The 13,936-nt window shown below is 45.1% G+C and overlaps 1 protein-coding gene across 7 annotated transcripts in view; it reads left to right on the top strand.

Annotated features, from left to right (window-relative positions):
• Positions 1-13,936, top strand: part of pcnt (pericentrin) — a 355,160-nt gene that overhangs the window by 294,930 nt on the left and 46,294 nt on the right. For all 7 annotated transcript variants that reach the window (XM_085985359.1, XM_085985354.1, XM_085985358.1 and 4 more), the window contains 3 exons: positions 3,983-4,180; positions 6,417-6,590; positions 10,963-11,158. In XM_085985359.1, the coding sequence (XP_085841485.1) occupies positions 3,983-4,180; positions 6,417-6,590; positions 10,963-11,158 (568 nt within the window). The remainder of the gene's footprint in view (positions 1-3,982; positions 4,181-6,416; positions 6,591-10,962; positions 11,159-13,936) is intronic.

Consider the following 13,936-nt stretch of genomic DNA (forward strand, 5'->3'; position numbering starts at 1 on the left):
ATTGAGTAGAGTGGATTGGGAAAATAGATTAAAGGGTAAGACGATGCATGATCAGTGGTGTACATTTAAGGAGTTATTTTACAACTTACAAAAAATATATATTCCACTGAGAAGAAAAGGGTGTAAAAGAAAAGACAGCCATCCGTGGCTAAGTAAAGAAATTAAGGATAGTATTCGACTAAAAACAAGGGCATATAAGGTAGCCAAATCTAGTGGGAGGATAGAGGATTGGGAAAACTTTAAAAGACAGCAAAAAATAACAAAAAGATTGATTAAGAAAGGGAAGATAGATTATGAAAGTAAATTAGCAAAAAATATAAAAACAGATAGTAAGAGTTTTTATAGTTATATAAAAAGAAAAAGGGTGGCTAAAGTAAATGTTGGTCCCTTGGAGGATGAGACCGGGAAATTAATGGTGGGAAATATGGAGATGGCAAAAACACTGAATGAATATTTTATATCAGTCTTTACAGTAGAGGACACTTAAGAATATCCCAACACTGGACAAACGGGGCTATGGGGGGGGAGGAGCTAAACACGATCAAAATCACTAAGGAAGTGGTACTCGGTAAAATAATGGGACTCAAGGCGGATAAATCACCTGGACCTGATGGCTTACATCCTAGGGTCTTGAGGGAAGTGGCAGTAGGGATTGTGGATGCATTGGTAATAATTTTCCAAAACTCCCTGGACTCGGCAAAGGTCCCGGCAGACTGGAAAACTGCTAATGTAACACCCTTATTTAAAAAGGGCAGTAGACAGAAGGCTGGAAACTATATGTTAGCCTAACATCTGTGGTAGGTAAAATTTTGGAGTCCATTATTAAGGAGACAGTAACAGGACATTTGGATAATCATAATTTAATAGGACAAAGTCAGCATGGTTTTATGAAGGGGAAGTCATGTTTGACAAATTTGCTGGAGTTCCTTGAGGAAGTAACATATAGGGTGGATAAAGGGGAACCAGTGGACGTAGTGTATTTAGACTTCCAAAAGGCATTTGACAAGGTGCCACACAAGATTATTGCTTAAGATAAAAAATCACGGGATTGGGGGTAATATTCTGGCATGGATAGAGGATTGGCTATCTAACAGAAGGCAGAGAGTTGGGATAAATGGTTCATTCTCAGACTGGCAATCAGTAACTAGTGGTGTTCCGCAGGGGTCAGTGCTGGGTCCCCAACTCTTTACAATCTATATTAACGATTTGGAGGAGGGGACCGAGTGTAACATATCAAAGTTTGCAGATGATACTAAGATGGGAGGGAAAGTAGTGAGTGAGGAGGACATAAAAAACCTGCAAGGGGACATAGACAGGCTAAGTAAGTGGGCAGAGATTTGGCAGATGGAATACAATACTGGAAAGTGTGAGGTTATGCACTTTGGCAGGAAAAATCGTAGAGCAAGTTATTATCTTAATGGCAAGAAACTGGAAAGTACTGAAGTACAAAGGGATCTGGGGGTCCTGGTGCACGAAACTCAAAAGGTTAGTATGCAGGTGCAGCAAGTGATTAAGAAGGCCAATGGAATGTTGGCTTTCATTGCTAGGGGGATAGAATATAAAAATAGGGAGGTATTGCTTCAGTTGTACAAGGTATTGGTGAGACCGCACCTGGAATACTGCGTACAGTTTTGGTGTCCATACTTAAGAAAGGACATACTTGCTCTCGAGTCAGTACAAAGAAGGTTCACTCGGTTAATCCCGGGGATGAGGGGATGGACATATGAGGAGAGGTTGAGTAGATTGGGACTCTACTCATTGGAGTTCAGAAGAATGAGAGGCGATCTTATTGAAACATATAAGATTGTGAAGGGGTTGGATCGGGTGGATGCGGGGAAGATGTTCCCGATGATGGGTGAAACTAGAACTAGGGGACATAGTCTTAGAATAAGGGGCTGCTCTTTCAAAACTGAGATGAGGAGGAACTACTTCACTCAGGGTGGTAGGTCCATAGAATATGCTGCCCCAAAAAGCTGTAGAAGCTACATCATTACATAAATTTAAAACAGAAATAGACAGTTTCCTAGAAGTAAAGGGAATTAAGGGTTATGGGGAGCGGGCAGGAATTTGGACATGAGTCTAGGTTCGGATCGGTCATGGCCCTGTGGGTAGCGGAGCGGGCCCAGGGGCCGTGTAGCCTGATCCTGCTCCTATTTCGTGTGTCTAATTCTGTTAGATTCAGGAGATGGTTCTGTGATAGTGGATTGGCGGTTAGGATCAGATCAGCCATGATCTTATTGAATGGTGGAGCAGACTCAAGGGGCTGATTGGCCTACTCCTGCTCCTATTTCTTATGTTCTTATGTTCTCATACACCGGTGGGCCTGTGGTGGGGATGAAGTGTTCTACCCCGTGCTTAGCAACTTTCGCGGAGAAGGTCGGGTTGGTGAGGGCTGGGAACTCAGCCAGGAGTGCTGAGTAGTCGTCCGTTGAGCGGGCGCGGCACTGCCACGCCATTTTGGGGGGGGGGGGCCATGGCGCCCGGGATAGGAGACATGGTGTTCATGTCCACGAGGCGGCGCCGAGGCATGTTGACCAGCAGGCCTTGGGCGCACAGGAAATCCGCACCGAGGAGCGGGGAGAGCACCTTGGCGGTGATAAACTCCCAGTGGTAGCGGTGGCCTGCGAGGTCGATGGTGACGGTGCGGGTGCCGTATGTCTGGATGTCGGTGCCGTTGGCGGCAGCCAGCGCAGGGCCGCGGCCGCCTCGCTGGATCTCGAGGGCGGACGCGGGGATGATGCTGCGCGCCCGTGTCGCATAGGAAACGGCGTCCGGAGGCGATGTCCGTAACGTACAGCAGCGTGCCTGCTTGCCCCACGGCCATCGTGTAGGCCGGTGTGGGGGCGGTTGGAAACGTGCAGGGATGGCTGCAGCGGCGTGCCCGTGCGCCGAACCGGGTATGGAAGTAGCAGTAGCCCTGGGTCGGAGGGCTTGGGGGACGTGGGGGCCTCGTGGCCGAGCTGTGTGGCCGCGCGATAGAGGGTGGAGCGCACGCCGACGCTGCGGAGGCCAGGTCGGGGGTGACGGCGTGGTTGGAGCCGGCAGACAGGAGCTTATCGGCTTCGTCGGCCAGGACCTCGAGGTCCGTGAGGCTGGACGCCACGATCGCCGGGCGGATGCTGGGAGGTAGTTGGCGGATAAAGAGCGTGCGGAAGAGGGAGCCGGGCGGTTTCTCGTTGGTCAGAGCAAGCATGTGTGAGAGCAAGTCTGACGGCGTGGAGTCACCGAGGCCCGGGAAGTCGAGGAGGTGGCAGTTGCGCAAAAATTGGGAGGCTGTGAATTTTTTAAGGAGCGCGGCCTTGAGATATGCATACTTGCCTTCCTCCGAAGGGTTTTGTAGTGTTGTCCAGACTTTTGTGATTGTGGAGCTGCCCAGGGAGGCGAGGTCGTACATCGTTGCGTCGGCGGTGATGCCGCAGAGTCGGAATTGCGTTTCGGCTTGAAGGAACCAGGCGGTGGCTAGGTTCTCCCAGAACTCCGGCAGCTTCACAGAAACTGCATTTGTGTCAGCCATGGTTACGCTTAGGAGTCGTCCTGAGCGTCGGGGTCACCAATGTAGGAGTCTACGTACGCCTAGCAAAAAATACTGAACTCGGAGAGGTTCAACAGAAAAGGTTTAATTCTTGAGACTGCATGTTGAACACAAAATGGCGTCGGAGCCTACACCAAGTCCGACTGCCTTTCATCAGTCCACAGCTTTGACTGCTCCTCCCCTGCTCTGGGCTTAACTATGTTGCAGATCGAGTTTCTTCAAGATGTGATCCTTCTTGAAGGCATGACACCTGATTTATAGTCTACGGACCGAAAAGCGGATTGTGTCCTTTCTGTGGTCGGTACGCCACAATGTAATCTTAAATTCCTTTTAATAGACATCATGTAGGTTATCATTTAACAGAACTGTGCCTTTTATTATTACTTTTCATCCAATCATATAACAATTTCATCCAAGAATCTAATGTCAAGTATTGAATCCCCCTATCAGGCATTGCTGAAGAGGGTGCATGAGGAAGGCTGTCGGGTACTAGAACTGTCAGAAAGGCCTTTTCTTCATCCTGGATCTCAGCCTGTCTCTGTCTCGAGCAAAACAATGGAGGAATGGCAGCAAGAGAAAAAGGCACTGCTTGACACAATTCAGCTATTAAAGGACCTGCTTTCCAAGGCAACAGACAAGGGTGATGAGGTAAGTTTACAAAGCTATTGTGAAGAGGCGTGCCTGAGCCTTGTATGGCCACGTTGTGGAAAACACCTCTGCCCCTCCTCCCCATCACATACAATACACCAACTTAAATGGGGTGAGGTCCACAGATGTAATTTCACAAATGTAAAGTCTATATTCTGAGGAAGTGTGTATGTGTTTACAATTGTATTTTTCACAGTACTACTTTTGGAAGTTAGGTGGTCATAATTATTCTGTTCTTTTGACATATGCATGGCTCATAGCTAAAGTTTTCTGTTCCAGTGACCAGACTGCACTGTTGACTGACTTTTTCATTCTTCATATGTGGGTGATATATTTATAGTTCTGAGGGCATTACGAGTCAACCACATACTGTAGGCCAGACTAGGTAGGGGTGGAAGGACATTAATGAACCGGTTTTATGTTAATCTGATGACTTTTATGGTAATTTTCTGGTGCTAGCCCACTAATTACCAGATTTATTGAATTAATTTTCACAACTTACCATGATGAGGTTTGAACTCGGGTGGAAGAGTGGAATTTCTGCAGTCTTGGGGTAACTAAGTAGTTGCACAGTGGTGTAGAGTTCTTAAAGGAACTGCCACATGTTGCATTTTCCCCTTCATTGGATCTTGGCTAACTTCCTCAAAAAAAATTAGGTAAATTCTATCCATCTTGCTGTAGTACATCCCTTTCGACCTACATGTGCAACACTGCCTCCCATCTGTCAGTTTTCTTTTGCCTGCAACACTTGGACTTGTCAAATATTACACGTGATTACTTTCCTGCCACTTCCATCAAAAAGTACTTCTACGTATGGCAGCAAGAGAAAAAGGCACTGCTTGACACAATTCAACTATTAAAGGACCTGCTTTCCAAGGCATAGAATATAAACAGAGAATGCTGGAAATGCTCAGCAGGTCAGGCAGCATCTGTGAAAAGAGAAACAGATCAATGACCTTTCGTCAGAACTGGATAAAGTTAGAGATGTAACTGGGTTTAAGCAACTACAGAGGCAGGGAAAAGGAGGGGACGGGAGAGGAGAGAGAATGAAAAAACAAAAGGGATGGGGTGGAAGGCAGGAGTGATTAAATAACAAAAGGGATGATGGTGCAAGGCTGTGGTAATGGGACAAGAAAAGAAACAAAAGATGGGTCTAGAAGAGCTGTAAATGACAACAGCAGAATTATTACCAGCACCTGATGTCCGAAAAAGTGAGAGCAGTGGTTATGATCTGAAATTGTTGAACTCAGTGTTGAGTCCGGAAGGGTGTAAAGTGCCTAATAAAAAATGAGGTGCTGTTCCTCGATCTTCCGTTGAGCTTCATGTGTAATGAACAGTGTAGGAGGCCGAGGTCAGGCAGAGAATTAAAATGACAAGCGACCGGAAGCTCGGGGGTCACACTTGCGGACTGAAATGAGATGATCCGCAAAGCGATCGCCCAGTTTGCGTTTGGTCTCCCCAGTGTAGAGAAGACCGTTTCGTGAGCAGCAAATACAGTGTACTAAATTGAAAGAAGTACAAGTAAATCGCTGTTTCACCTGGATGGAGTGTTTGGGGCCCTGGACGCTGGGAAGGGAGGAGATAAAAGGGTAACTGAATCAGTCATTTTTCAGAGTCTTTATCACCTCAGCAGGCACTAGGGCCTAAAGCACTCTTGGCAATCACTGTGAGAAGCACTTTTGTATAAGTGAGAAAAATGCAGCAGCAGAAGCTAATGCTCAAGCTTTGTGATGTTTATAATTTACCCATGTTTTAGCTGCACACTAACCCTTCGGCAACAAACTGGCAGAAACTTTGTTTCTATGAATAATAGCAATGCCCCCTCGAAAGACGAAGGTTCTTTCTCTTGCTGATAAGGTGAAAGTAATTACGCTGCTGAATGGGCTGAAAGTTTCCCAGGTTGTGAGAGTGAAATCACACGACAGTTTGGTGTATCACAGCCCTTTTTTTGAAGATTTGTAATCCTGTACTGTAATGTGTATATTTGAATGAAGCAAATGACTTACAGTTGCAGTTATCCGTAACTCCTGGAATTGCACTTCAGTTTGCATTCCATTGTTAGCTTCTTGCCAAACTTGATACAACCGTTAAAATGGAGAAAGAAAAGAACAGTTGCGAATAAAATAACTTGGCAAAAATCATTTCTAGCAGTTATCCTCTGTATTCTATGAACCTGGGGTTATAATCATTATTTAAGAAGTCTTGATTCCTTTCCCTACCTCTCTTGCCTTTATAGGATTCTCCAGGTAGAAGAACTGATTGGAGAGGGGAGTTACTACTGACTGTGCAGGCAGTCCTCAACCAGGAAAAAAACTCTTTCTTGGCTGAATTACGTTCATATACCCAGAACCAGGCAACAGAAGGAGAGAACTCCATACCTGAGATACTTGAGCGCATTCTTAAAGAGCAGGTAAATACTGACTCACACCAGCTCTGTCTGTAGTAAGAACAACAGTGGTCCTTCTGAAAGAATCCTTGTGGTAAATCTCACAATATAGGGCCGATCTGATGGACTCCAGAACCATATCAAATTTAACACATATAAGTATAAGCTAACTTGCAAGCCAGTGCAGCTGTAGTGAAGCCATTGTGAGATCATTTTATTTGGCAGTGGAGAAGTTTGATAGTAAGCAGAGTTCAAGGTTAACATTTAAATGTAGTTTTATAAGAACAATGAAAATTTAAGTTGGTACAGAAACTCTCTGCCTTTATAGGTTGTTAGAAGCAGTCTTCTGTAAAAAGAATTTAATATGCTGAAGTCAGCAAGTGGAAATTGAAAAATACTCCTTCAGTTCCTGGTTTTAGGTTGTATTTGAATTATGAGAAGTGGTGGGTAATCAGCATTAAACTACAGATGCTGGTCGCCCTCCAAGTTCGCGCTCAAATGACAATTTTTACTTAACGAAGCTAGACCGTGAATATAGGTAGACTTATAAGACTGCTGAGAATCGCAGCCAAACTTGAAGCTCCAAACATCCACCCATTAGCATGACTCACTGGCGATAGCAATCAAAAGCAGCAACCCTGGCTAATTTTATTTTTCGAATAGTTTCTTTAGCCTGGGCATTGAAACTTTTTTTAGCACCTATATTGATGCCCTGGCTGTGGCCAGTTAATTCAGCACAGATGAGGCATCAAACCTGGAACCTTGTGGTCTGCTTGGGCCAGTTACATGTTGACTTTGCCAATTGAGCCATCAGGGGAGCTTGGAAGCATAGGAGGTGAATTTCCTTGAGGCTTCTCGCGCCATAAGTTCAGCAGAAACCCTATTTACACATGTTACATTGGTGCAGCGGGAGAACCTCGATGGAAATTCACCTCCTATATTCTCGAGCATGATTTGATCTTCACTGAACTCAAACCTTATGGCTGACTGTTAAGATCTCATAAATGGCAATGTATAATAAATACTGTCTGGTAAGCATAATCTTTCCTGTGTTTCTATTTATAACAGTTGTAGTCAGTTTCAAAAATGACGCAAGTTTTTATTTTAGCCGAAGAAAGTTGAAGCAGGCTTGTCCTGTCACTTTGTCATTGTGATGTCACAGAAGTGGTATGTGCTTCACTGCAGCCAAATCATTATAAATAGTAAAGGAAAGCAGGGCAAAGTAGGAAAAATGAGATGTGTACAATGAAAAATCACAAACAGGACATTGTGGAAGAGTGGGTAGAGCAGCAATGGAAAGGTTCAAAAGTCAAAGTGTCATACAGCAATGATGGCCTCCCTCCCTATTACAAGGACCTGGATGATACAGAATACAATGAGGTGAGCAGCAATCAAAGTGTAATAATATTATCTGTTTCTTCCTAATTTTGTTCAATCTCCAACTACAAGTGAATAGGCCACCATCCAAATGGGAGGGAAGCTGCAGGATTTTGATCCTTCCATTGTTGAGGCCAAGTTATCCACAGCATACAGGCGGAGATAAACTGCCTTGTGGCAGCACTTTGTGGGTTAATGTGTAAAAACCTGCCAGAAAAATCATGTCACTCTTCTACATTCTGGCACTCGATTGGCTAAAAAAAAAAAGGTCTTTGGATCAGGTTTTCAGCTGATCAAAAGCCGCCTTTTCTAGTGTAGTTCTCTTTCCGCCCCCCCCGCCCCGCTCCAAAATAGACAGGAGAGGCAGAAGAAAATTGACAATCATTTTAAAAATGAGAAAGCAATGCATAATAAAATGAGAGCTAGGCCTTTAGGAGTGAAATTGAATCACTTTCTCACACCAAGAGTCATAGAAATCTGGAACTCTCTCCCCCAAAAGGCTGTGGATGGTGAAACAATTGAGATTTTTAAGACTCAGATCAGTAGACTTTTGTAAGGTATGGGTGTCGAGGGATATGGAGAAAAGGCAAGTAAATGGTGTGAGGCACAGATCAGCAATGATCTAATAAAATGGCAGAACAGACTCGAGGAGCTGAACGGCTTGTTCTTGTTGCTATGTTCCTCATGCTATAATTTGATTAAAGTGTATTAGTTACAAATAAGGTCAAATTAAACTTCAGTAGAAGTGGAGCAAGATAGCATGCAGGAGACCATTACAAGAAGAGAAGACAGTGCCAGCAGAGGATTATGTTTTTAAATTGTATTTAAAATTGTTTTATAGTATATGATTAGTATATTATAATAGTCCAGACATCTGAGTAGCTTTATTACTGTAACGATATTTATTTCAGCAGCAGTGAGAGCTGAAACCATTTTTCTTAAAATGTTGGTCTCTGGGGAAAACTAAAGGTCAAAAATGTGCATTGTAACAATAACCCAAAACACCATCATGTTTCGCCCATTGTGTGTCGATTATACGTACTTCCCAACTTGAGCAGTTGCACCCTGCGAGAAGCTTACTAGCTAACAAATGATCTGTGTGGCTCCTTGCATCCTTCCCTTGAATAAGCAAGACACAATACTACCTCATTGTGGACAAGGTGTGGTGTTTGTACAGATATTGTGCCACATCGGATATCTCCATTGACCAATAACATGTTCTCAGGATGAAATGACCCTGTAAATTCTGACTGTACTGCAGGGTCAATGCTCTCCATCCACCTTCACACAGTATTTTGTTTGAGGTCCGCTTGCTGATCCTCCCCAGTCCTGCTCACCTTGCACACCCAGACTTCCCTAGCCAGTCATATACCAAGTGACGTTCTATGGCCGCTTACTGCCGCTCCATACACCTTTGCTGTACTTGGATTTGACACAGTAAATCCATGGTCTGTCGACAGACTAGACCCTTGGCTCCATTCAAGTTGTTGAAATTTGTGCCTTTGTTCAGTGCCATGAGCTGACTACACTCTTCAATACTAACCTTTTTAAGTAAGCTCCATCATCCAAATCATTCTAACAAAATCTAAATGGCACTGATGCTGAAACTCCTAGTTTTACTGCTGTCCGCATAGGATATTGTAGTCAGACCTTGGTTAGATGTACATCTGCTGTTCCCTGTCTCTTTTCCCCCCCCCCCCCCCCCCCCCCCCCCCATGCACGCACGCGCACACCTGTTCTTCCCTTCATTTCACACTAGATGTGGATGTACTAACATCAGACTCCACCTCATGTTACGCAAATTTTTCATTTGCCACACGGTCACTGACGGCATAAGAATAGTGCCATATACCCTGCATCTTGAGTCACTGCACACCTTCTCTTATTGCGCTCTGCATTCGACCTCCCAGAGTGTGCTGTGTCTTTCATCCCAGCAATGTTCTGCTTTGTTTCCCACCTTATTGCATCGAACATTTAACTTCACTCAGATTGTCCCTCTGTAATCTGCTTGGATGTACTGTAGAGGGTGCAAGTTGATCATCTGGCTCAATGAGTTGATCATCTTCCCACCTATTTTCCAGTTTCCCTGTGCTTGTGAGTTTGCATTTAAAACTTCTTCACCTCAGCATCTATCTGTTTCAATTTCTTTCATACTTATGCTCCCACTCTCTCATTTTCTCTCTCTCTTCACCTCACATGCATGCACATGCTTTCTTACTCCAAGCTTGCCACTAGCTATGTAATTGCTTTGTTGTTGAGCCCAGTCTCTGTGTCACCCCTCCCCCTTTTACTTGGTTGTATTGCATCGTACAGGAATTACAGGAAACTTTCTGATATCCGGCACTGACGGGACCAAGCTGGTGCCGTAACATCAAAAGTGCCGGACATACCAGAGTTAATGTTTAAACATACGGAACTGAGAAGCTGCAAGCGTCTGTAGCTGAAGCTGTTGCTATAGCTACAGACCTTGCAGTGCTTGACTGGGGAAAAAAAAGCAACGAGAACTAAAAAAACATATAGAAAACGGCTCCTGATTTTTGCCGTTAGATCGAGTATTCCGGACATATAACCTCCGGATAAACCAAAGTTTCCTGTAATATGCTTTCTCAGGGCATGATACATTACAGAGTACACATTGCTTTATAGATTATACAGTACTTGCTGATGCATATACTGGGAGTGCTATACAGCTCTATATATTTTGGAGTGGTTGCTAGTTGGCAAGGTTAGAGTAATTCCTTATTAGTACCATCTAATATGGGGGAGGGGGTGAATAATACAATGGGTGCTGAGTTGATATGATAGAGGGGATTGGACCTTGTTACCCAGACAGAAACTCTGTTAAATTCCAGGAAAATCTTGTATGTAGCGCAGGCTGTGGGGAAATAATGGGCCTTGCATGGTATAGGAAAGGAATAACCCATGATTTTCTCCTTCCATACATGGGGGATCAGCCATATTCAAGGAAAGCAGGAAATTCACAGAGGTATATTTGTGTCTCTTAACTTTCACTGTTTAGGAGAAGCAGCAGCAATCAGCCCTGGAAGACCTCTTATCAGTGGACAGAAACAGCTTGTTGTCAGAGGTGCAGGACCTCCGTTCACAGCTCCGCATTGCGCACCTTCAGCACCAGGAGAAACTGCAGCAGCTGCAGGATACCCTTACCAGTGCAGAGGAGCAGGCCAAGAAGCAGGAGCGACCGCTTCGTAGGCAAGGTATTGCAAAGTTGGAGGATGTTGGGGTTGACCGTCGAGGAAACTGGAGTTACTGAGTTTTTATACAGCCAGTAGTCATCAAGTAAAGATCAGAGTTCTGAATATTTAGCTCGGGTAGCTTTCCAGAGTGGATAACAAAAAGTCAAATGCTGGTAAAGTACTGACTCAGTTCTGCCCTTATTACCTTAAGTTCCTACTTGGTAGGGTAGCAGACAATATTTGCACCTCCCTACTTTTACTTTCTCACAACTTTCCATAGCTGGATAGAGTGAACAGGATGTTTAAGTGTTTATACTGTCTGTGTATACTAACCTGCCATTTAATAAGTTGATGTCTCATTAAGGCAGCATTTGACCAAGTCTGGCATCGAGGAGCCCTAGTAAAACTGAAGTCAATGGGAATCGGGAGGAAAACACTCCACTGGCTGGAGTCATACCTAGCACAAAGGAAGATGGTTGTGGTGGTTGAAGATCAATCATCACAGCCCCAGGACGTCGCTGCAGGAGTTCCTCAGGGCAGTGTCCTAGGCCCAACCATCTTCAGCTGCTTCATCAATGACCTTCCCTCCAACATAAGATCAGAAATGGGGATGTTCTCTGATGTTCTCTGATGACTGCACAGCGCCATTCACAACTCCACAGATAATGAAGCAGTCCATGCCTGCATGCAACAAGACCTGGACAACGTTCAGGCTTGGGCTGATAAGTGACCGGTAACATTCACGCCACAGAAGTGCCAGGCAATGACTGTCTCCAACAAGCGAGCGTCTAACCACCTCCCCTTGACATTCAATGGCATTACCATCACTGAATCCCCCACTATCAACATCCTGGGGGGTCACCATTAACCAGAAACTTAACTGGACCAGCCACTTAAATACTGTGGCAACAAGAGCAGGTCAGAGGCTAGGTATTCTGCGGTGAGTGTCTCACCTCCTGACTCCCCAAAGCCTTTCCACCATCTACAAGGCACAAGTAAGGAGTGTGATGGAATACTCTCCACTTGCCTGGATGAGTGCAGCTCCAACAACACTCAAGAAGCTCAACACCATCCAGGACAAAGTAGCCCGCTTGATTGGCACCCCATCCACCACCTTAAACATTCACTCCCTCCACCACCGGCGTACCGTGGCTGCAGTGTGTACCATCTACAAGATGCACTGCAGCAACTCGCCAAGGTTTCTTCGGCAGCACCTCCCAAACCCGCGACCTCTTCCACCTAGAAGGACAAGGGCAGCAGGCGCATGGGAACATCATCACCTTAAAGTTCCCCTCCAAGTCACGCACCATCCTGACTTAGAAGTATATCGCCGATCCTTCATTGTCGCTGGGTCAAAATTCTGGAACTCTCTCCCTAACAGCACTGTGGGAGTACCTTCACCACATGGACTGCAGCGGTTCAAGAAGGTGGCTCACCACCACCTTCTCGAGGGTAATTAGGGATGGGCAATAAATGCTGGCCTTGCCAGCGACGCCCTGATCCCATAAAAATGAATAAAAATGTTTTCTAAAAAGTACATTTTAGAACCAATGGCATGTTAGTATATTTATTGGTCATGAATTTTCTGGGAAACTGGAACAAGTCACTGGTCTCACTTACACTTCTAAATCGTTCTAGCCTTTGAACCAGATCTCTTTGACAGGGCTTCATGCCTGTTCCTGGGACTAGGGACAGGGTCACTGGCAAGGCTTGGAAGCTAAGCAGAGCCAGGCCTGGTTAGTACCTGGAGGGGTGACCATCAGGGAAGACCAGGTGCAGAAGGTCACGGAAGGAGCCCCGAGGAGGGGCGGTTGGTGAGAAGGTCACGGAAGGAGCCACGGGAGGAGTGGCTGGTGAGCAGGCCCAGGCGGTGGGCTGAAGATTGTCGGACAGGAGGAATGGTGGAAATGGAATGGCGGCGCGCACCGACGCAGCGGCTTTGCTTCTTCCAGTCATGGGAGCTTGCAAGATCACATTTCGTTGTTCATGTACTTGTGCAATGACAATAAAGTTGAATTATTATTATTATTATTATATTACAACTGAAGCCCACCCTTATCATTGTGAGGCCAGATCTTCCAGTTTCTCTAGCACTGCTAATACTGCTTGTATTTTAGGTGGCAACCAAGAATGTCCTGTACTTATGTCAAAAGTACAATAGAAAAGCAACATAACTGGTGCAGTACAACAGTTAGATCCCTTAGGAGCTGTGGGCACTTTTGCCTTGAGTGAGTGGAATCAGCGACAGATATATTGCTCACCTGCCATTGACAAAACTCATCAGTGTAAAGTCCTGAGTTCCAATTGCATTGCAGGCTCTGTTTTTCACTGGCCTCAAGATCTGCCAATGCATTAATTGCCTCCTGTTTGAGTCTGCTGAACTTACCGAGCACATTCTGCGCATTTGTGAGATAGTGGCTATGTTACTGGACCAGTAATCCAGAGAACGCGAGTCAAATTCCATAGCAGGTTAAGAAGTTCAATGCAATTTTTAAAAATCTGGAAATAAGAAACTAGTATTAAAAGTGTCTCGGATTATCGTAAAAATCCAACTGGTTCACTCATGTTCTTTAGGGAAGGAAACCTGCCATCCTTACCCAGTCTGACCTATGTGCGGCTCCAGTCCCACATCAACGTTGATGACTGCCCTCTGCAGTGGCCGAGCAAGCCATTCAGTTGTAAATAGTTGAAGGCCTACCACCACTTTCTCAGGACAACTAGGGGTGGGCAATAAATGCCGGCCTTGACGGCGACGCCTACATTTCAGTGTCTTGGCATTCTCATGATTCAACTCTGCTT

This window comes from Somniosus microcephalus, chromosome 4 (genome assembly GCF_052327205.1).
Source record: "Somniosus microcephalus isolate GS21.2 chromosome 4, FLI_Smic_1.0, whole genome shotgun sequence".
Classification (NCBI taxonomy): domain Eukaryota; kingdom Metazoa; phylum Chordata; class Chondrichthyes; order Squaliformes; family Somniosidae; genus Somniosus; species Somniosus microcephalus.